The following is a 24,830-nucleotide window of genomic DNA, read 5'->3' on the forward strand; positions in this document are numbered from 1 at the left end:
CAAGTAGATAAAGGACAATTTCCTAGCATGACAGGGCCATTGTATTTTGACACAGCTTTAAATTTTTTTTTTTTAAAGATTTATTTATTTCAGAGAGAGAGAATGAGAGAGCGCCAGCAGGGGGGAGGGGCAGAGGAAGAGGGAGAGAATCCCCAAGACGACTCCCTGTTGAGCGCAGAGGCCAAGGTGGGGCTTGATCCTAGGACCCTGAGATCATGACCTGAGCTGAAAGCAGGAGTCAGACGCTTAACCGACTGAGACACCCAGGTGCCCCTTAAATTTTATTTTCAAGTGAATTTGCATTCACTGTTCCTACTTAAAAATAAACCAGTAACAACAGTATATTTATACATTGTTTTCCTGTGTGAATGTCTTTCTGAAAAGCTGGCTATATAGATATTTTGCAAATAAGAGCAAGAAAGATATACAGAAAAACAAAAATCCCTTTATACCTCCAGCAGGCAAAGTCCCAATTCTGACTTGTCCGTGCACAGTGACTTCAGAAAGAGGACAGCCTCAGGCTGGGGCCCCACGTGTTGATTTTGTCTCTGTATTCAACATGTGGTGGTGGGAAGGGGAGAGGTACAGCCAATTCATGCTCCCAGCAGTTCCTCAGCCAGATCAATGAGAAGTGCATTTCTGCTTACTGAAACAAAAGGAATTTTATGCGACAGACTTGAGTTCGCCTACTGAGCAAAGCCTGGATAAAGACTTGGCAAGCCCCAAACCATAGAAACCAAAGTATGAATTCTATCACCTTCCAAGTCACAGGCCCCTAAACCAATTACAAAATATTCCACAATTTTGTTGTCCAAGAACAAATTTGGCAAAGTTTGTGAATTATTCCAGAGCTGTATCTCTTCAATATTTAACAAATATATAAAATGTCCTAGCTAGCAGCATGTGTGGCCCTTAACTGAAATTATTTCTTACTTAATTCATTTTGTCTCCCCCCCACCTCCCCACCCTAACCCTTACAAATAAATCACAGCCACACATGGGGTATGGAGGAGGCAGCTACTTTTCCTCATTTCCTCCCTCTACACTCTGATCACTCCTTTTGAAAGAAACGGTTTCTTTCAGTAAGGCTCACGATAGGGCAGGTGTCCCAGGATCCTGGCTCTGGCCCTGTTTTGGGTGTGTGGCTATAAGGAGAGGAGTCTGAGAAATTAATTTTGGGAATGAGGCATGTGGAACTTATTTTGATTTCTTCCCCCTACAACTAACGTCTGAGTTTGCCAGGCTTCCCAAGTTTAGACACGACCATCTGCAGAAGAACAGCCCTCTCTAAGTGGTTGACTACTGTCTGCTGCTCTATACGGAGGCCCCATTTGGCTTAGATTTACCCCAAACCCATTCTGAACTGTTAAAATACCTTCCTGACGAAGGTTACCTTCTTTAGGCCACTCCCTATAGGAGCCTGGACGCAACTGGAAACGTAACATTCAACACAAACCATTCTGAAAATTCAACCCACCCTATGCCAATACATTCCATTCACACATTTTACACTGACATCTGACAGCTACACCCGTATTCGTGGCTCTCTGTCTTCACTCTCATTAACAGGTCCCTCTTCTCCACATGTTCCCCCATCACTGGGAGAATAGCCCTCTACCAAGTCTAAGATAAACACATGCAGTCCAACCTTCACCCAAATTCTCATAAATGAAAACAAAGAGCCGCGTGGAAAAGATGTACAAAGAATAATGTAATGATTTCTCTTCTACCTGAGAAAGTGACTAGAGTTCAGGCACATTAAGGATTTCTGAAGCCCTTATAATAATCCATAACCCAAGTGGTTTCTTCAGTAATATTTAAAGATAACAGTGCTTCATAGGAAGCTATGTCCTGACCAGGTGTTAGCGTTCCTTTCAAACTGTCTCAGAAGTTGTTTGTGCCACGTCTCCGTACGTGCCAAGGTGGAAAAAGCAGCTGTAAGCGCAGGACCTTTTCTTTACCAGTCATTGCACGTACACTTGGTCCAGGTCAAGGCCTCACTTTTGGTTCCTACCTCACATGGTGTTGTTTGCCTTAAGTTTTTTAGGATTGTCAAGGTTGGCCTGTTCCTACCTACAAGATAAAGTGGGGGTAGCGGAGTGCATTATTTCAAACAGACTTGCAAACTATAGCTTTTTCCCTAGAAATAATTTTTTGTCATTTTAACAGAAATGGCCACTTTGCAAATACTTCTAAGCAGTCACAATTATAAGATTTTAAAAAGAGATTTAGCCCATCATTGGTAGAACACTGAATATATATATATATTTTAAGATTTATTTCAGAGAGAGAGAGAGAGAGAGAGACAGCAAGAGAGGGAACACAAGTAGGGGGAACTGGAGAGGGAGAAGCAGGCTCCCCACTGAGCAGGGAGCCCAACCAACGCAGGGCTCTACCCCAGGACCCTGGGATCATGACCTGAGCCAAAGGCAGACGCTTAACAACTGAGCCACCCAGGCACCCTTGAATATTTCCTTCCCTTATAAGTAGCATCTTTCTAAAATAACCTGTAAATATTTTGAAGCAGCAGATCAAATACTGATCGAAAGGAAGAAACCCCCAAAGTTGTTCTCCAGGACCACCTCCGCATTCTATGTTATCCATGCCATCTGAGGGGTGCAGAAGAGATGCGGTCCCACCGCAGACAGTCACTTAAATGAGGGAGTTTTCCTTTGAAAAGCCTTGTAACAACAGGACTAGATTCTGCCTGAGTGCCTCCTTCCTGGCTCCCTCTCTCACAAAAGGCGGATGTGAAATCTCCTGTGGCCATCCCTCATAATGAACTGGGCATCAGCAGGGAGTGACGGGTAAATGTGTCCCCTGAACCAGAAACTTCCCTGCTTTTCAGCTGTGCATAATTCATTCTCTAGATTCAATACCGTGAGGGGTAGGATTTAAACATTTCACCAAAGAAAGACTATCTCCAGATAATTCTCAATTCATCACTTTCTCTTTACTTGTGACCTGAAATGGGGGAAGCAGGGACACAATATTTGTTTGGGGAGGGAGATCAGGACCCAGTGAGGCCAGAGTTAAAGAGGGTATCTCTGAAAGACAAACCTTGACAAGATGAAATCTCCCTGGAGAGACATCACAGGAACTATACCGAGTTTCATTTAAAACTGGGTATTAAGGTTTCCATTTAACTTGCGGAATAATTGATGTATGCATGGATTGCAGGGCTGGGATGAGAATTTAAGAGGTCATTTATCGTCTTCAGGTAATAATAACACACTTAAGCCGCCGTGGGCAGACGTGCATCTGTTTTATTTTTACGTGGCTCTGTGACTCTGTCACGGGATTAGAAGGACAAGGCAAGACTCACTCCTCCAGGCACGGACCCTCCCTGGAGAGCTCCACCAGCCAGCGGAAGGGCCTCCTCGGGTAACAGAGCTGAACACAGGCCTGACGACCTCAGAAAGGGACGGTGGAGAAACAGCAGGACATGGCCACGATGACAAAACAGGTCTATTTTGTTAAAATGGATATTGTGATATATTTTCTCTAGATTAGGCTATTATTCACAATGTGGAGCTGGTGAAGAAAACCAATGTAAGGAACTTTAATACTAAGCTGCCTGGAAAAACACTGGATCGAACATGAGTTTCATCAGAGGCCGGAGCTGCCTGCTCATTATTCCAGGTTTTTCTAGGCAGGCTAACCACTGGAATTATTAATGGACTCTTCAGTATCAGTCGCTGCTTAATGATAATGTTTTTAACGTGTGCACAAAGTTTCATTTAGTGTGACAATCCGAAGTCCTAACGCCAGCTAATAACTGCCATCTCTCAGAGCGAATCAACAGAATATACTTTTTCAAGGTGCTCATCTCTTTTACCATTAACTGTTACTTTAAAAACACAGATTAAATTTGGGGCACCTGGGTGGCTCAGTCGGTTAAGCGTCGGTCTTTGGCTCAGGTCATGATTCCAGGGTCCTGGGATCAAGCCCCACATTGGGCCCCCTGCTCAGCAGGGAGTCTGCTCCTCTCTCTCCCTCTGCTACCCTCCCTATGCTCTCTCTCTCTTTGTCAAATAAATAAATAAAATCTATTAAAGAAAAAAAACACACAACAGATTAAATTTGCTCTTGCCATATCACCATGTATTCCAAGTATTATTCTTTAAAAAGAGAAGATGAAAACACAGATTTGTCCAACCACCTGCAGAACTCCTTCTGAGTTAGCCTTGGAGATCTAGGTCCATTTTAACAGCCTCGTCTTTATCTGGGTCAGTTCCGTCAGACACTATTCAGGAGGCGCTTCCTTAGCGGGACTGCCCACAATACTGCTAGGAGGCAAAACAAATGCAACTTTCAAAACAGCATATATAGGTTTGGGTTTTTTCAAACTCGGAATTAATGAGTCAATAGTGATGGCCCTGAAATGACTCGGAAACTTGGCTTTTATCCCAAGAATGAAGAAATTTCTGAATTCTAAAACAGTTCTTGGTGGCATTTGTGATGTTCACTGATATGAAACTCAGCTGCATATAACGGAAGAGTAAAAGGCTAAGGCCATAAACACACACACACACACACACACACACACACACACACACACACACACAGAGGCATACATCTCTTCTTATGGTCAGAAATGCAGCTGATTATAGCTGATTATATCTGCTTAAACGTCCATCTGTTTCAAACAGTGGGTGGCTCGGTCCATGCTCTGAAAATAATTTCAATGACCCAGAGCTCATTCCCATGCCACAAGGCTTGGCTGGTCTCCTCAGGGCACCAACTTTTGCTCAGTGCCCCCCCCGCCCCCAACTTGGCTCCCAGTACATCCACTCGTTCTTGACCATATGCCTTCTGTTTATTTTCCCAGCCCTACTTGGCTCTGTTCCCTCTCACCCTGACCTTAGCTCTCTCCCATGATCCAAGTCATTTCCAGTCAGGTCCCAAGCCTCCCCACCCCTCAGCATGACCCCAGGTCAGCCTTTCAGGCATGGGTGTCGCACCCACCATGGTGGGCAATCATGCTCAATAATTAATCCATCACGCATAAAATTAGGTGCATAAGATAAAGCAGAAGAATATGTGATGGCTGAATGAACATGCCAACAATAGGCACAGTTGTGTGGTAGGTGAATTTCTTTGGAAGTGCCCACCCGCCCCCTCCTGATTCTGAGCTACTGTGTGCTCTTGGTACTGCTGATCCTCACCAGGTCCTTAGCATCTTTAGCTGTCTGCCTTTTCTTAACCTTCTGGTAACAGAAAAACCAATGAGGGATGACAGTGTCAAGGTTAATCCCGCAAGGCCTCAGGCAAAGAGGGCTCTCCCAGCACTGGGCACCACTGGCTGCATCTCATGCTTCAGGTCCAGCTTAAATGTTAACTCCTCAGCAAGCCTTCCCTGTCACCCTCTGAAGTGGCCTCCCCCAGTTATTCCTACATCACCCTGTTCTTCCCTTTGTGCTCTTAACACAGTTCATTATTGTCTCCTCCACTTGTTGTCTGTCCCCCAGAATGTAAGCTCTATGAAGGGAGATACTTTATTGAATATATTTTGTTAACTGCTGTCTCTCCTTTGTCTAAAGCAGTGCCTGGCACAAAGTGGGTGCACAACAAAAAGTCAATGCCCAACAAAGGAAAGTGTGGGAGAGTTTCCTGGGGAGGGGAAATTCACAAGGTGCCTGAAATCTACCACGTAAGCAACAGCCTATGTAGGTCTCTAGCTCAATACCTGATAGTTGGGAGGGAATACATTAGGGTTGAGCGGATTCAAGGCCTCTGTCTTTTAGATCTAAAAAAGAATCACGTAGAGAAATGTGCCATTTTTTAGGTCTCTAACGCGGACATGAAAAGCTCAGTGGCTATACTGCAGCTTCATGAGAGCACTGATCTAGGAAATCAGAGGGACTAACGGCCAGATTCATAAACACTTGGGACACATGCACCTCACCTCTTTGGATGTCCTTTTCTTCATGGAAGCAGCTAAGACACATTTTCTCATTTTGTCTTCACAACAATGCTACGTGATAGCTACTGCTTTTGTGCCATTATGTGGGAAAAGACACACAGACTCAGGTCTAGTGACTGACTTGTGCCCAGTCACAACTGAGTGGAAGAACTGGGATTTGGAGCTACAGCTGATTCTAGGATTCTTGATTCTCTCAACAAAGCCCCTTTCTACTCTATTATGTCATTAGAGTAAGTGGGAAGGAAAAAGAACTCCAAATGGGACACAGTTGTGCTCTTCAATAAAACCAGTTTTCCTTTTTATAGTTCTACCAAGGCCTTCTTGTACATTTTCACTTCAACCAAATGAGTTTTCCTGAAGAAGAGTTTGAAATGTAGAGATTTGGGTGACTACTTAGTTTATTGCTGGGAACGATTTTTGGCTCAAAAACCTGCCAGCTGTAACATATAAGCCATGCTAATATTTTAGGAATCACCATACTTTACATTTCTAGTTACTACTTATTTCGGACTCCAGTCTCTCAATACGCCTTTGTATTAGTTTAGTCAAAATGGACAGAGACCACATACGTTACTGCTTATAATTTTTTAACCCTAATAAGACATTAAATTGGAATCTTGACTATATGTTTAGAGAAATCTATTTTAAAAATTAATCTCTTGGTATTTCTCTTAGAGGTTAGTGCCTATCCAAAGGTCTGTATTACAGTAAAAATCATTTTTATTTTTTTTTAAATATTTTATTTATTTACCTGACACTGAGAGACAGCGAGCAAGTGAGCAAAAGCAGGGGGTAGTGGCAGGCAAGGGAGAGGGAGAACAGGCTCCCCACTGAGCAGGGAGCCTGATGCGGGGCTCAATCCCAGGACTCTACTATTTATTTACTGTAATGAAGAGACCCACAGACTTTTTTTTTTTTTAAATCGGATGTACCCAACAAAAATCAGTTTACACACACACACACCTTGCAATACCCTTCTACTTCACCGTCTATCGCTTTGTTACGGGTCGAAAGTCAAAACATTTCTCCCATCAGTGTGTTGACACTATGATTCTCCAAAGTGAAGTACAGATATTGAGCATTTGAGTCAAGAATGGATAAAAACTGTGCTATGTCCAAACTGAATTGGGTACAGAAATAACAGGACCAGATACATGGTAAAACTCTTGGGTTTGGTAAAGAGTGGAAGCTAGGAAGTTTCTTGAATTGAAGCCTCCCTTTCTGATTCTGCAGTTCTTTGTTATGAGGACTTACAGGAGCAAATGACAAAATTTAATATACTGCTGTTGTCTAACACATATGGGGGATCGTGGTCTCTACTGAGTTTAGACTGTTTTGTTAAACTTGAGATACTCAAAGACAGAAAAACAAGTGATTAATGAGCATTCAGCACTAATTAAGGGAAAGGAAATTACTTAGGAGAAGCCCTTATGAACCATTTGGCTAAATAACTAGGGCTCCTACTATAGACAAGAAAGTCTAAAGAATAAGAAGGGTGGATGAAGTTAGCTCTAGAGTGGATGTGTGTGTTAGGACTTACCCAGTATTTGTGCCAAAACGAACAAATGAAATTTGGTAAAGTGCCTCCCCATCCTGTCCCCATGCCTAGTTTCTAGGTTTAGTTTCTAGGATTAATTTGATTTAGAGACTTTAAAACATTTCAGAAATTAGATGTGAATTCAACAATTGAGTGTGACTTTTTTTTTCTTGCCTCCCCAGACTTAAATCAGACACCAAGTATTACACTGGTTTACTCAATGTTTTAAAGCCCTACTTTACATTATCTCGTTTTTACCTACTATTATAGTTTAATAAGCATATTAAACCTAATACTGTAAAATACTGACTCATACACATATTTATGTGTGTATATATGCTACAAAAGATTATTTTAAGATTGTCTCTTAGTTTGATGAGGCAAAGAAAACAAACTCAGTAGGAGTTTAGTTAAAAACAAAAACTTTTTTTTTTAAAGGTAGATGTCAAAGTGCTATTTAAAAAATACTTTTATATTAAATCAGTATTTTTTCCACTATAGAAAAAGTAGAAAGGAGGGGCGCCTGGGTAGCTCAGTCGTTAAGCGTCTGCCTTTGGCTCAGGGCGTGATCCCAGCATGCTGGGATCGAGCCCCACATCAGGCTCCTCTGCTATGAGCCTGCTTCTTCCTCTCCCACTCCCCCTGCTTGTGTTCCCTCTCTCGCTGGCTGTCTCTGTCAAATAAATAAAATCTTAAAAAAAAAAAAAGTAGAAAGGAATAAAATTAAAGACCTCTTTTACCTTTTATAGGAGTGTGTGGGGTATGTGTATCAATTTTATACACACTTATAAAAATGGGTATATATGTACATACACACACACACACATACATCTATATACATGTAATAGGTTGAATAATGACTGCAGCCCTCCCCCCCCCCCCGAATTCACATCCACTTGAAATCTTAGCATATGATCTTATTGGGAAACAGTCTTTGCAGATGTAATTAGCTGGAAGTTATACTGGATTAGGGCCCTGGTGTCTTTCTAAGAAGGCCACGTGGAAAGAGACACACAGACAAGGAGGTCATGTGGTAACAGAGGCAGAGATTGGAGTGAGGCAGTAACAGGAACACACAGGGCCTCCAGACACGAAGAGTCAAAGAACGATTCCCCTTCAGAGCCTGAGAGGGAGCACAGCCCTTCCAACACCTTCATTTCAGACTTCTAGTCTTCACAACTGAGGGAATGAATTTCAAGCCGCCTAGTTTGTGGTAATAGTGTTACAGCAGCCCTGGAAAACCAATACAATACATATATACTTTGGTACTAGTCAGCTTGTTTCTCTTAACATACTGTGAACATTTTTTTTTAAGATTTTATTTATTTACTTGAGAGAGCAAGCACAGAGAGGGAGAAGCAGAGCACCCACTGAGCAGAGAACCTGATGAGGGGCTCGATCCCAGCACCCTGGGATCATGACCTGAGCTGAAGGTAGACGCTTCACCGACTGAGCCACCCAGCGCCCCTGTGAACATTTCTCTATCTTCTTCATGTGTAATATTTGCACTACGTTTCATCGTGTAGGTAGATGTACCATAATGTACCAGATTCCACAATTTTTATAGTAGCATGTTTAATTCCAAGAACTTCCAGTTTGGTCATTTCTGCTTCTTCAGTTAATTATTACTTCAATACAACAGAACTGGTGGTCGTTTAATTGCTAATAATGACCAAATCATTGTTGGCTCACATAAAAAGACATGGACATTTTTTTACGTTCTAGAATTCTTCAAGTGATGTTTGGCAAGGGTTCAGTTGTTTGTTAGACTCCTTAAAGCCAAATGGACATCATTGGTTCTGGGCTCCCGTTTTAACAGGAAAGAAAACAAGAAATCATCTTATATTTAAAAAAAAAAAAAAAAATCCTGTCCTTGGCCATCGTAAGCTAAGGGAACCACAGGATGTCCTGTCTAATGGTATTTGGCTTCCTTTCATGGAACAACCTCAATTAAAGCAAAAAGAACACACTCAATTCTCAAGTGATATCTGAGTGGCTGTGACCCACTCAGTCCCAACCAGAACACAGAAAATAATCATCTGTAACCTAGATTGCAAGACATTACTGCCATCATGGAAGCAGCAACTCATCCGGAATTTAGCCTGAAGATTTTGCAATAAGATGAATAAATGACAGATGAAATAAGTTAAACTCACAAAATCTACTAGTAGACCTAGAGCATCTGGGAAATCATAAACGACCTTATATTTTACAGTATCTTTGAATTTTGAAACACACATGGTTAAGAAATTTGGCTTTCAGCTGCCAGAATTCTGGAAGCTAAACTTCCCCACTCTCTCAAAAATCACACGGTCCCTTAGTTGACCCTTCAGGTAAACCGAAGACCTTACTGGGTGTTAGCTTCCCAGTTTCTCAGTTCTACTTAAGCCAATTATTCCTTAGGGGTTTCCAGAAGTTAGGAATCAAACTGGCAATGACAAAGCTGCCAAATCAGAATGAGAATGCATTGACGAGAGTTGGGGGATGTTTGCCTTGAATTCACACACACACACACTCTCTCTCTCTCTCTCTATCCCTCCCTCCCTCCCTCGAAGTACCCTGGGCAAACTTTTTTAAGTATGAAAATTGTTCCTTGTTACCTTTAAAGAAGAAAACATTTCTACACACATTTTCTTCCAACATAGGAGTGGAAAATTTGATCCAGCATTAAGGGGACATGCAATACAAAGAAAAAAGTATCTATGTAATTATTGGGTTCTTCTCCACAGAATTAAAAAAGCATCCCCTAGCTCTCAAGATGCCAAAGAAAACCTAGCTCTTAAATTTAACTCATTCATATGCAACTTTTAAAGTGGGTAGGGTGGTCATTTTCCCCCCTGAACTAGAAGAATGATCCTGTTATTTTACTTTTTAAAGATCTACTTTAATAGAATCATTGAATATATACTCACGGGGAGCTGGCCCTAACTGCCGGAAAAGGCACTGTAGGCGAAGACCATGTAGATCAACTATTTTTCCTGAGGGGTTTATATGGAGGTTAAGAACACAAGACCCATATCCATTAAAATCTCAGACAAGACTACATTACAGTATCCAGATTTTTTTAAACAGTCCTCTTGATAGGATAAAACATCTAATTTCAAAAAAACAGGCAACTGATTGCAGACACTTCACTCAAGATACACCAAAGGCCAATAAGCACCTAAGATACTTAACATCATTCGGCACCAGGAAAATAGTAATTAAAATTTCAATGAGATAGTTCTATACATCTGAAAGGACGGCCAAAGTTTAGAACACTGACAAGACCAAGTGCTGCCAAGGGTGTGAAGCAACTTTCCCACACACTGCTGGCAGGAACGTGAAGGCACAACCACTCTGGACCTTTGTTGTTTAAGTCTGACTCTATGACTCCATCATTTCCCCTCCTAGGTATTTACCCCAGGGAAATGAAAACATCTATTCCCATAAAGACTAGTGCGTCAAAATTCATAGAAGTTTTATTCATACTTGCTAAGAACTGGAAACAACCCAAATGTTCATCAACTGGTGAATGATACGCAAAATATGGTACAGCCACACAACGGCTGACCACTCAGCAACAAAGAGGGACGACCTGCGGATAAACCCAATCCGGATGAATCTCGAGATGATGCTGAGTAAAAGTCAGACCCCGAAGAGCACAATCGGTTTGGTTCCACCTACATCCAACACGACCTGCTGCACGGGGACCACGTAAGCAAGCAGCACGTGTGACGAAGTGAGGCAGTGGTTACCTGGGGCTGTGGACAAGGAGCACCGGGCATCTGCGGGGAGTGACGGCTTCAAGGGCATATAAGCTGCCAAACTTCACTGCATCCTACGCTCTAAACGGATGCAGTTGACTGTTCGTAAGCTAATCCTTCATCGAGTTGATAGAGGGGAAAAGGCTATGGTGTAATCTCTTTGAAGTTTTCTGCAGATTCCATTTGGACTTTTAACTAACATCCGCTGCATGCCAGCTATCGTGCCAGGGACTGAGGCCACAGAGATCACAAGAGGATTATGGACGAAGGCTGACAGAGTAGACTGGAACTCCAAATGCTAGCGGACGTGATAGAAGGCCTTTACTTTGCACCAGTCACAACTTGGTATGCTCTATATTCCACCGTTCATTTAAATCCCATTAAGAACTCCGTGAGGTCAGTGCTATTTTTTTTTTAAAGATTTTATTTGAGAGAGAGAGAAAGAGAGTGCGTGCACGCACGCACGAGCAGGACCGTGGGATCATGACGTTAGCCGAAGGCAGATGCTTAACCAACTGAGCCACCCAGGCGTCCCAGGTTGGTGCTATTATTATTTCCATTTGCACAGAAGGAAAATGAGGCTTCAGAGGTTAAAAAATTTGCCCTAGATCAGATAGTAAGAAAGGGGTGGCGCTGGCATGGAGAGCCCATCTCTCGCCAGAGCCCAAGCTTTGGCCCGTGACACCTCCCTGCTTCTCCAAGCAGCAACCTGGGACTCAGAGACCTCAACTGGTCTTCACATGGAGTAGGAGCTGAGGTGCTGGGTGGTGCAGGCCACCTTCTCGGTCCCGTCCACGTTCTGAGCTGGAGGTGAGGTAGCAGTGACACACTCACCACGCAGCTGGAAATAGGTTCGTTGTTATTCACGCCGACACCTTTCAGTCAGTGTTATGACCATGCTATCCGCCGTCAGAAATCCTAGGGGGAGAAGATCTGGCTTCTCAAACACCAAACCTGCTTTTCAACTAACTGTGCATCGCTAGCCGCCCTACTAGGGGATCTTGTAAAGACTTACAGGTCCCCATTCCCTCTGCCATCACCCCCTGCCTAGGTGGCGGATGGCCCTCATCTCTTTCTCCTCCCCCCCCCCCCCCCCCCGCCTCCAGGAGGGCTAGTGTTAGAGGGGCTGATTTACTCTGCTCCCAGACAGGGGAAGAGAGGGAGCAAGGAAGGTGGCAGGCAGGTTGGCACACCCACCTGGGAAGCCCCTCCCTGCTGCACCCTCTAAGCACCCCCTCTCCCGCATCCTCCTTTGCTAGCAAGACATTCAGCCCACAAGCTCCACAAGCTTTCTATTTCACGGTTATTGATGGTGAGCAGGTCCCTATAGCTGGGATCATGCATTCAAAGCTCCCCTTTTGTTTGTTCTTAATTGGTCAGTCTCCATGGGGATTCACTCAGCCTTCACCCAGACTGGTGGGTGAGGGGGCTGGAGCAGGCAGGGACTGTGAATGCAGATGTCTGGTTTCCTGCCGGCGGCGTGGCACTATCGCAGGGGTCACATTAAGGCCAGATATTGCTCAAAAACTTCCAGAAGGTAGGAGGCTGGACTAAGAGCAGGGGAGGCCAGAGGACCACAGCAGAGTGGCTACAAAAATGGCCGGGACACGTAACCTCCAGCTTTAGGGCCTGCACGGCACCTGATGCGCAGGGCAGGTGCTCCAACGAGAAGGAAACAAATTCAAAGAGGGGATCGAGAAAGAAATCTCACAGAGGACTGGATTATTTTGCAGTTAGTACGATATCCACAGAGCATACTAAGCAGGCTGGACACATCACAGATCAACACAGGCGGCGGCTCCAGGGCACCCGGGAGAAAATGAAACAAAATCCGGACTATGGGTTGCTGTGAGTGCAGCCTCTCAGGGCAGACGCTGGAGGGGCACGTTTCATTTGTGACCTGCGACGTTGTTTTAATCGAAGAGTAGTACCCGCATTAGGCCAATCTTTAGTATCATCCACGTGACCTCAGTAAGTCCTTGAGTATGTGGAGAAGCTTCCCAGCATACTTGAGCATGTAAACCTCGTGGTTAAACTTAAAACTAATTTTTTAAAGTCGTGCTACTAAAGTGTTAAATGAACCACCACGACTAGGCAATCCATTTACATAATGCCAGTTAAAAAAAAAACAACAAAAAGGTACACATGGACTTAACTAATTCCCACCATTATTAGATTATATATTTAGTTTCTCCGTGCACATCAAGTAAATGGGAATATATGTTCTCACTTTCATTTTTGCATAATAGCATACTGTACTATTTTTAACCTAGTGACAGTCAATGCAATGGTCGTAAATATCTGGGGATCACAAGAGAGAAGCCTTTTACTCTTCTCAAGGGCCTTCCTGTCAGGGTGAAGGAACTTGACCATGCAGGGCACTCAGCAGTGCTCAGACTTGTGCCTCGTGGCTGCGTGAAAACGTACATTCAGAGGACACACGTACTCAGTTTCCATGTACATGCTCCACTTCCGAAAGCTCTGAAAATTACAGGACTAATACCCGCACCACTGCTGGGTATTAGGACAATGATCACAAAATTACTTTATGGGAGTCAGGTGTGGGTCTCCCCCCTTCCCAGACGCCCCCCATCAAGTACTGTTCCTGACACCCCAGGGGCTTTTCCAGGGGGAGCTGTGCATTCTGTACCCCTGCACTCTGGGAGCCCAGCTGTGGGGCCTGGCATACAGAAGGAACACCACTAAGGCTGCTGAAAGAATAGAGACCTTAAGTGACTGTGGGAATTTGGGCTTAGATCTCCATTACTGTGTAAAATCCAGAAGTGCGAATTTAAAAAGCTACATTAGCAACAACTTGAAAACATGTTTTGGTATTTCAAAAAGACAAAAAGGAAATAGATGTAGTGGGGGGTGGAGCCCACTTTAGTAGCTTCCCTTTCTCCTGATTTGTTGACCCCCAAATGCAAACCCTGCAAGGAATGGAAGGAGTGGGGGCTCTTAAATAAAGGGATACTAGTATTTATAATCAGAGTAAAACTGTGACCCTGAGAAAACCTCCCTGACATGTTCATGCCTCTGGCAAATTTTGACAAGTTACATCTCAGGGCTTTCCCAGGATAGGCTGACACTAAATAAAAAATTAATGTCTTTAAAGCAAAGCAAAACAAAAACAAATAGTACTCCTAAGGGGAAAAAAAATGGGATCACAGAAATCTAAGGAAGAGCACTGGAAGAGAATTTCAGGCTTATGCAACAACAAACACTGGCCATAAGCTCCGGGACCAATTCTCTACAATAGGTCACAAGTTTTATAGATTTCTTTCAACGCACACCATGTATTTTTAACTCCTACTTCTCTCTCTCAAATCTCCTGCCCTTTTCCTCTTCTGTCCCAAGTCATGGCCAAAATCTGATTCTTTTGACATACTTTCCCTCCTGAACCAAGTCAGGTCTGAAAATAACAAAGACTGAGCTCTAGCTGTATTTTCTTTAAATTACACAAAGGACAGCGTCACTAAGAGGAACCATCAACTTCACTATCCTATGTATATACCACCACCTTCTACTCTTTTAGAAACAAAAAAATCATGCCTGAAGAAGAAAGTTTGTCCTGGTTCAAGTGAGCAAAATTCTAATTAGCCAGGGGAGATCTGACACTGAAAACGTACAAGTATTTTTTTTTTAGTAACCTACTAAGAAATTATTTCTTGGTGGCCTATAAAACTCTGTTTAACCTTTACCCCACTATTTATTTTCATTAAAATAAACGATCACCTTCAGGGATGCTTTTTTTTTTTTTAAAGATTTTATTTGTTTATTCGACAGAGATAGAGACAGCCAGCGAGAGAGGGAACACAAGCAGAGGGAGTAGGAGAGGAAGAAGCAGGCTCATAGCAGAGGAGCCTGATGTGGGGCTCGATCCCATAACGCAGGGATCACGCCCTGAGCTGAAGGCAGACGCTTAACCGCTGTGCCACCCAGGCGCCCTCAGGGATGCTTTTTAACAAAAACATATTTAGGAGAAATTTCTTTGATTATGCTATAGGGTTAAAAAAAAAGGTGTGTAATTTCAGTTTTTGCTTATGTGAATTATAGGTTTCCAGTTTGAAAGAATTCTTTCAAAATATAAATTCCAAGGGGCCCCAATACTGAGATAAACAATCAGAATTTTAAAATGAACTAAGAAACAAGGTTCAGGGTGCTGGGTGGCTCAGTCGGTTAAGCATCTGCCTTCAGCTCAGGTCATGATCCCAGGGTCCTAGGATCGAGCCCCACATCGGGCTCCCTGCTCAGAGGGGAGTCTGCTTCTCCCTCTCCCTTTGCTGCTGCTGTTCTCGCTCTGTCAAATAAATAAATAAAATCTTAAAAGAAACAAGGTTCATAGGATACTGATAGGGATGTGTGTGGAGTGTTATAAGGGCTGCTGGAATAGTGCGTAAGATACTAGAGGAGTAGGACACAGCCAATTTAGTTCAGAGGCTGAGAGCTGAATGACAGCCTAAAGTCAGGAAGATTGAAACTCTAACTATATATATTTTTTTCTAACATATTTCATTATGAAAAAAGGTAGTTTTCACAGGAGAGGAACAAGCCAATTTTTCCTCTGAAGTGAAATGGACAAAATTTCAAGGTAAACAAATCTACTCAATCCAGATTCAACTGTCTTCTCCAGAACCTGCCATAAAGGGGATCACCTGCTAGGCGTGTAAAGAATTGGCACCACAGCCATATGGAGCGCTCCAGGAAGCTGCATCAGAGTTACGTCTGTACATTTTATGGCGTTACACGACTCAGAAGGATCCTTCACAATGAAGTATCATACGCCCTGCTTCTCAGTTTAGAAGGATTGGAAGACTGTAAGCTCTATACACTAGCCGCCTCCTGAAGTTCTATAGCTAATTATGAAGTGGGCTCCTGCAAATACAGAAGCCACCGTCTGACCTAAGAGCCAGCCCTGTTACAGTGTGAAGCTGCATTGATTGCTTCTACTCAGGGAGAGAAGACGCAAACCAGGAAACATCTGCCTAGATCTCTATGGTAGGGCTGGAGAATGCTCTCATGGCAAATCAAGTATTCTCTGGTAACTCTGGCCCTCCAGGGTGGGGCACTGGAAGACTCCCATTTTCTTTTCAACTCCCATTTTGAATCAGGACATAAATTCCAGCATGCACTTCTGTTTTCATTATGCTGTTTTTCAATTAATGAGCTTTCAGTGGCCTTCAGTTTTCAAGTTCTAACTACCCTGCCTGTCTTTCAATGCCCCGGCTTTATTTATCTTCCACTGCTGCCCAACATGCACTTTGCCAGGCCAGTGAAAACTGATTCTAAAGCCTATACTCTTTTCACCAAAATGTTTGGTTTTCCACATTGTTTAGCTTCCTATAGCAAACTGGCTTTGGGGGCATCTTTTTCTTCTTTGAGCCACTGTGGACTGAGGAAACGCAAAGTACTTTTGCTATTAGACCAAACCAAATACTCACAACAAGGTAAATCTGTTACAAAAGGAGTTGCTTATACACCTGACTTTGCTGGAACTCAAGGTCCTCATGGGGCATCCAGCACACACCTTGGCCAGAGTAGACTCTGAAAAACTTGTCAAATTCTCTAAACCAAATGGAATACTTAGATTAGCCCCAATACATCCCCCTCCGTTAATCTAAAGGGGTCCTTACCAATACAGAAATGATAGGGCAGATGGAAACCAACCTCTTAATTCAGAGGACCATCTCAAGCCACTGTTCTGCTAAGATAGCCCACTGTAAAGAGATACAACCAGTGACAAACACTGCTGAGGAGGGGTGGGCATCTCAGCACATGTGCCCAGAACAAACCCTTAACAGAAGTTCTGACAAAGGACCAGGAGAAGAAGTTAAAAATTAGGCACCTAATAAGCATCGGGCAATCCTTTGATTTTTACAAATACAAAGAAAAATAATAAAGACAAAAATCGCCATTTTTAGAAACAGCAGCAAACCTAGATGATACTAATATGTACGTAACAGACAAGTGAAGTTAGACTTCCCCAGTCTGCAGCTGCTGACCTAGGGAGCAAGGATCTGAAACCCACAATCTGGTCAAAGTAAGCCAGTTACAACAGCCTCTGTTAAAGGGGACACGCGTTCACAACTGTCTTTTATACACACACAATATTTCTTTTTGTTTTTCTTAAGAGTTCACTTTTCAAAACCAGCAAAGTTGGGTGGGAGAGCCAAAGTCTTAGGCTTAAGTTTTAGTTTTGCCTTTCTTTACAGCCTGTTTCCTGGGGCCAAGTTGGTTTGGGGTTTTGTTTTGGGTTGTTTTTTTTTTTGTTTAGTTTTTTAGTATTCAGAAACATATGCTACTGTAGTCGCATGTTCAAACACCCATGTGGAAATAGTCCTCTGGACTTATACATTCATTCTTAAAAGACTGGAGTATGCAAACAAAGATACAGTGGGCAGAGGGCCAGTTAATAAATCTCATTTCCTACTAGCATCTGCATGAAACAGAGCCGTAGGGAGTAGCCTCTCCAGGGAGAGCCAGAGCCCGACTCATTCGCTCTGTGAATTAAACAGTGTTATCACCTCAGATGGCCCACAACACATTTACTTTTTAAGCAGCTCTTAAAATATATGGATTTCTAGTGCTCGTAAATGCAATGAGGAAGCTGGGTCCAAGAAGGCAATCACACAGTAGTGGACATGAACAGTAGAAACATCCATACGGCTCTGCTGAGCCATTTTTGCACTGGCTCCTTTCGACTGAAATTACTACTGGAGGGATAATTTCCTAAAGGTAACTTGCTCTTCTAATCAAAGCTCACATGGGTCTCAATAACAGTGCACCACCCTCTAATCCGGGCTGAAAAAATGGGCTCGGTTTACACAAAGAGATACCTGGAGTAAGATATCTGGGTCATGAACCATATTTGAACCCTTCCCTATAAACAATCTAGTGCAAATGTCAGGACAAGAAGGTTGTTTGCTGGAGAGAGTGGCCACATGACATTACTAGAAAGAACGGTGCTGTTCCCTAGGTGTTCTCTCCTCTCCTCACCTGTGCTACCTTTTGGCCTGGAGCTCCTGGAAGAGTCCCCTTTCAGTAATAACCACATTCTTCTTCTATCTATACAGATCTTTTAAGAAAGTCTTTGTTTTAAATGTTTGAAGTTAACCTCACAATGACTTTGTAAGAATGCAATGAGATAATCTTAGGTGTCATGGGCAACTACAGAAAATGAGACCAAAGGTAAAGGACCTGCTGGAATCCTACCTACAAGTCTGCAAAGGAATCAGGAAGAGAGTTCCCTCTGATCGTCCCAGGGCTCTGGGCTGACCCCTCCATGGGACTCAAAGTGAACTCTTCAGCACATGTCATTTTTGAGGGTTATAATGAACCCACCACCAAAGCAAAAATTTTTTGGTTAAATTTCTCTATTTGGGCTTTCACAGTACCTTCCAAGTTTCCTCAGCAATTAAATGGCAATATTATTCCAGCCTCAGGATGCCAAAATAATTATGGAACACTTCCTGGATAGAAACATGTCTCACATTTTTCCTTCCCCTATGCCCCTTCAAAAAACTAAGTGGGAGTTATACTACATTGGCCATCCACTTTGAAAGCAAAGCAGACCAAAGAAAACATAAGGTTCATCTGTCTCAGCATACACCCTTTGTATAATACAATACCAGTACAACTTTGGAGGATTCCTTCTTCATTTAACCTATGACACTTCCCACTATGGCGTCCAGTAATCCTATTACATAAAATACAAACGCAATAATGCTCTTACTGACTTAAGAATTTCTCCAGTCAGGTCTTTTCTTTAAATTCAGCTGTGTTTTTTTTTTCTTTCTTTCATATAATTTCAGGTAACATTTACAGGGACTCAGAAAACAAACTGGAAATAATTTAGGAAATGAAAATAACTTAGAATGAATTGAAAAGGTAACTAAGCTTTTACTTTAAAGCAATATTTTATCACCAAAAGGTAGCATTTAACCTTTCCAACCAAGTCATTTTCCACTGCCATTTCAAGTTTTTTCATATGACTAATAAAACCCAACTAGGCAACTTCCTTTGGCCTATGTGGTAAAATTCGAACTCTGTCTTAAAAGCAACTGCTACTTACGTGGCAGAGATTAAATCACTGAAGAAATGAGGGCTTCAAATTTACTACCTATATGAACAGTTTAAATAAGTGAGGTTTAAAAAGCAACTCGGGATTTTGGTTTTTGTTTTTAAATTCTATTTTAGGCTTTGGAATGTTCACAGAGAAAGGTGGATGAGTAAGGGAGAGAAGGGACCCAATGTTCCAATCACAAGGATCTCCAAAAGGAGAGTCCCAGACGTTGTGGACCAATTTTGGTTTATATTAAGAGAATAACAAGAGCTTGGACTCTCCAAGGATGCCATGTCAACATATTAGTTGGAACCATAAGGCATGAGATTTTGGTGACCTCATGGGCACAGCCAAAATTAACTCCAAGTATTTATGTAACTGCCAGAGATGACAGGGCAAAGGTTGCTTATAAATTTTTCTTTTTGAGTCAGCAAATAGGGTTTCTTTGCTCGGAGAGAGAGGAAGTTGGGTACTTTGGGTCCTATTTTATAAATATGTCATATTTACACACACTGAATATTCTACCCACAATACCAGCTGAGTGTTTAGATGAAGGCATTAAAAAAAAAAAAAAAGACTTATTTCCTGTTGCTCACTAGCTGAGAGGATGCGCTTTAGAGGTATGTGTGCTCTGCCCCCAAGCAAAAGCATTGTTAGTGGTTATCAAGGTAACATTTAAAAATAACTACCCCAGTACAAAAGAACTTCAGAGGAAATATGAGGGAAGCTATCAGTCTCCCCTCAAGTCTGGCCTTGAGCTGCACTAGACTCTAGCTGCATTCTCCATTACATTGTTATCCTTATCAAACAATGCAAACAATTTTAATGAGCTTATCTACTAGAACATATTGCCAGATATGCTAATGTAAAAATGATGCCAACCATACAGACCGACTCATTAATCAAAAAGCTCACAATACAATGACGAAGATCAGTCCCATCCTCAAATCAGACCTCGGCAAAATAGCAGGAATTACCTTCCTACTGTTTAAAGAAGGGCGGGCTTCCCCACCCATGCGGAGGCTATAAACTCCAAGAAAATGCCTAACGGCGCCCGGTTTTCCTCAGGTCCACTGCAGTCCAGTCTCTTTCTAATAAACCATGGGTTCTATGGAGAAAATTTTGGTGAATGTCTGACACCGTGACCTCTGCTGTCAATCCTTGCACCAATCAGCGAGCAGAATTCTTACAAAGCTCCATCAATCTGGCGGTTTAACATCACAGACTGCAGCTTAATCTAGAGGATTCCATCTTTCCTGCACACACACCAGGGCAGGCGCAAACATTTTTCTCGCCATCCTCCTGTTCCCTGCCTTTCGGCACAGCCTATCCAATGGTTCCTTTAAAATCTAAAGGAAAGGAGGAAAGGAAGTGCTACAGCCTGTCTCCCTTTGGAAAGGGGGAAAAAATGCTTGCATTTTTATCAGTGTGGAAGGAAGGAGATAGAAGGAGACCCCTCGCAGGCAGCAAACCTATTCACAAAATGCTCTCCATCTGCATTCGCGAAGCCTCAGTGCATAGCCAACATGACACATGGAAACAGCAAATGATCACAAGCGCCCTGGCGAACGCACGTCTGCAGCCCGGTCCCGGCGCAGTGTCCGCTCCATTATATAACGGGCCGGATTTCCGCGCGCCCCCGCCGAGCTCCCCCGCCCGGCGCCGCTCCCGGTGCCAGCCCCATTACCTGTAGGAACGCTCCCCGCGCACTGTGTGCTTCCGGAAAGGAATGATGGTCCCGTTATCCTGGATGATGTCGTTGTTGTTCTCGCCATTTGGGGACAGGGTTTGGGTCGGACCAGGCATTGGCGCACTCCCGAGGAAGGGAACAAACCGCGGCGGGCTGGCTGGTGAGGAAGGTGGCTGCGTCTAGTCTTCCCGCTCGGCTGCTCCTCGCGCAGACCGTGCCTGCCTGCCGCCTGCTCGCTGGCTCCCTTCTCCCCGCTCGGCTCCCGCCCCGCCCTCCTGCGTCCCGCCCTCCCGGCTGCTGACGTCAAAGCGCCGGCAGCAGCACCGGGTCACGTGGCCGGGCCCGTCACCATAGCAACCCGCTAACTCATCACCTCGCCTCAATTCGCACAGGGCCGAGGCGTGACCATGCCAGCAGCTCCAGGCAGGCACCGGGGCAGGCCTACATCTGGCATGTAAAACCCCAGGCCACCCCCAGCCCCCCTCGCAGACTGGCCTCGTCTGAAAACCAGCTCTTCCTCTAACCATTTCCTTTCCGACCCGTGCTCCAACTGCAGCTGTGTACACAAAAGAACGATTCAGGCAGAGGGGTGTGGGAGACCCTTTAACTCCTTCAATACCAAGTTCCTATAGCATTCAACTTAAACTCGGTCTGGTCGCAAAAAAATATACAAAGATCTGGTGGCCTGCTCCAGAAAATGTACCAGACCAAGAGGGTTCAGATTTCCGGCTTCCTCCGCCTTTCTCTCAACAGCAGCGACCTCCTCCCCAAAAGAAACCCAAACCTGAAAACCTAACAGGAAGCTGTATTTCCTTCTACTCAATGTAGACTTGACTTTAATAATCTGAAGATTAAAGATTGCAAATGAAGAGATTTTCTACAGATAAGAATCCTCAAAGGGCTTTTTAAAAAAATTATTAAAAAAAAATAGTCACCATTTTAGAACATCATGGTTACCTAAGACTCCCCCAATTCAAATTCTTCAACTGCCTCTTGATACAGATAATTAACTCCTGGTCATTTATTTTATTTTCATTTGAATTAAACCAGTCAACACTCAATTTAGTATTTGGAAGCTCTCAACATTCTAGCTGTTCTGTATCATTGCAGTGTAGTTTTCAAATACATTGGCCACGAGACAGGTACTATTAGCATCATCCCTATTTTAAAATGAGTAAACTGGTGAGATTAAGTAACTTGCTCAAGGTCACAGAGCTAGGAAGTGGTGAACTGGAACATCAAAATGACATGCGCTTTTCAATGGGATTGGACAGTACTGATCTCTATTTAATGTGAGCTCATAAATATAGATCAAGGTAAGAATCAAGTACTTTATGTACACTCTCAACATGACCACTGTGAAAAGAGCTGTGAACAGAATTGCTAGTACTAGGCAAAGACGGTGGATTAGATTATAAACTCTCGACAGACCCCAGATACGTCCATTGCTTTCCCCCAGAGAGAAGATTCTCTGCTTATCAAGGATTCTCTGCTTATCAAAAGTGGTCTCCGACGTTTTGTGGGGTGAAAAGGGAAGAACTGGGGTATAAAAGACAGCATTACTATATGCAGCAGCGAGTACAAGGCTATACGGCTTTTCCCTTCACATCCCTGTGTGGTTTATCAGCTTTATCATTTTGTGGTATAGATATTAAGAAGCAAAAAACAAAACAAAAAAAAAACCCAGAAAACCAACCTTGTCATTCCTGACAATTCTCCAGCCTATCTCCCTGGTAATAAGTTATTTCTGGCATCAAGCTTCTAGAATTAGAATCAAATAGTTCACAACCCAGATGGTAATGATAATCTTAAATAAGGGGGCCTTTTTTTTTTTTCTATTTTGTATTCTTCTTTTGGGCATCTTAGTAATTTTATTTTTCTGCCTTTCCAATGGACTTGTAGTGTACAAGTTGATTTTTTAATCCATATCTCAGTTTACATGAGATTCCCCCCCCCCACCATATAGTAAGGATCTACTTCAGACCTAAGACTTGCAAACTACACAGATAAATATAAGTAAAAGATACTCTGCACGCTGAACTAAAGAGGCTTGGGAGTGTAGTCATCACTAGGAAGACCTACAGTTCCTCTTACTATTTCTGTTACTGGCCCCACGGTTGTCCATTTCCTTACTAATTTGTTCCCTTTCACAAAAGCTTCCCCTTTCTTTGGGGATGGTCTGAAGGTGAAAAGCACAGTCTTCCAATCAAGTGTTTAATGTTTTCAGAGTACATCCTCTCATTTTGGGTTCTTTAGTACCACTTACTTCTCCATGATCTCATATTTAAATAATATGTATGACATAACTGGTGTTACCACGGGGACTAAATTTGTCAGAATTTGAATGTATAGCTCATTGGCTATATCAACTTATTTTGTGGATATAATACTCCCACTGTTTCCACGCTGCTCATGAAGGAGATGATTATGGCCAAGAACTTGGGTTGAGGGGAGGGGTAGTGAGTCAGGTGAAAGAGGTTATCTAAGAGTCCCTGTAAATCTTCCTCTAAGACTGCTATGAGCCATGTTACTATCAAGGGACCCAGACAGCTCCAGAGACCTATGATTACCCTCTGAGACACTGGGGTAACCGGGGTAATACTTTGAAACTACTAAACAGAGGTGTTTTCATTCCTTTCCCTATAAATCAAGTAGGCTGGCAGCCATTCTACTGTTTAGCCCTAGGGAAAAGAGAGGGCAAATTCCACTTTGTGAAGGAGGATGTAGGATACAGGGAAGGTGCGGAAAAGGCAGGAACGGGGAGGAAAGAATCTACCCCTTCCAAATCCGATTGAATGAAGGAAGGAGATGAAAGGAGGAAAGAGCAGGTACCCAAAAGGAGATGTTAGAGGAGTTTGGCTTTGTTCTCAGCCATAGGGACTTACTTTGACCTCCTTTCCCATTTGAGACTCTGAGAAATAACCACCTCAAGGAGCATCTCCCCAATACCTCCCTCCCCAATTGGGCAAGGTAAGCCCCCGCACAATAAAGACTAAAATCAGCGGCTTAGTATGGTTAGGCAGAAGGGTTAGGGAGAGGGAAGGATATCTAAAAAACTGAACAGTCACCCAAGAATTGGAGCTTTTCAAACACGGTGGCAATTGCGAGAGGCTGCAATTCTAAGAATTGGCAAGTTTAAAACCATTTGTTTCCCCACCTCTCAGCAGGGTGAGGACAGTCACATAGATCAATTATAGAAAAAATATTGGTGCTAAAGCATCTATGAACATCTGATTCTGGATTAAGGTTTTGTCTGATGCACATAGGTATTCCCAAAATAAAATATATGCAGACCATACATACAACTGCCCTGTGGAAAATGGCTCCTCTCATCATGCATTACGATGGGGCTCTGGAGCCAGGCACACTGAGGTCCCCTGCTTGTTTCACCGCACGCTGGCTGAGACCTGAGCAAGTTACTCCGCATCTTCAAGATTTGGCTGCTTCACTTTCCTCACCTAGAAAGTAGGTGTAGTGATACTGGTTTCATACGGTTGCTGTGGAGATTAAGTTACAGAATATATTTAAGGCAGTTAACACGGTGTCTGGCATATGACAAACCTTCTTTAGTGGTAAATGTTATTTTAAAACAACATGTAAGGCATACTCTTGTGTATTAGAAGCTGGTACAATAAGAAAAGAAGTCCCAGGCTCAGTTCTCGAGGAACTGATAGGGTTGTAGTGAGCAAGATAAAAACACCAGCAATTACAATATAACATAAGGCTGTAATAATGGCACCATATAGGCTGATGTGGGCCCAAAGAAGATGAGCACCTAATTCAGAAAGGAAATTAGGAAGTGGGTCTGAAAAGTTCCCCCAAGGAAATATCACCTAAGCCTAATGAATAATAATTATAACCTTTTTTGT

General features: G+C 43.1%; 1 protein-coding gene across 5 annotated transcripts in view; it reads right to left on the minus strand.

Annotated features, from left to right (window-relative positions):
• MAPRE2 (microtubule associated protein RP/EB family member 2) overlaps positions 1-24,830 on the minus strand; it is a 151,143-nt gene that overhangs the window by 73,176 nt on the left and 53,137 nt on the right. The window contains exon 1 of one of the 5 annotated variants that reach the window (XM_026496172.4): positions 20,959-21,249. The exons of 3 other annotated variants lie outside the window; for them this stretch is intronic. In XM_026496172.4, the coding sequence (XP_026351957.1) occupies positions 20,959-21,077 (119 nt within the window). In that variant the 5' untranslated portion in view covers positions 21,078-21,249. Of the gene's footprint in view, positions 1-20,958; positions 21,250-24,830 lie in introns of those variants that run through there. One more of the 5 variants, XM_057313142.1, reaches the window with a different exon arrangement.

Source organism: Ursus arctos, unplaced genomic scaffold (assembly GCF_023065955.2).
Source record: "Ursus arctos isolate Adak ecotype North America unplaced genomic scaffold, UrsArc2.0 scaffold_17, whole genome shotgun sequence".
NCBI classification, from domain to species: Eukaryota; Metazoa; Chordata; class Mammalia; order Carnivora; family Ursidae; genus Ursus; species Ursus arctos.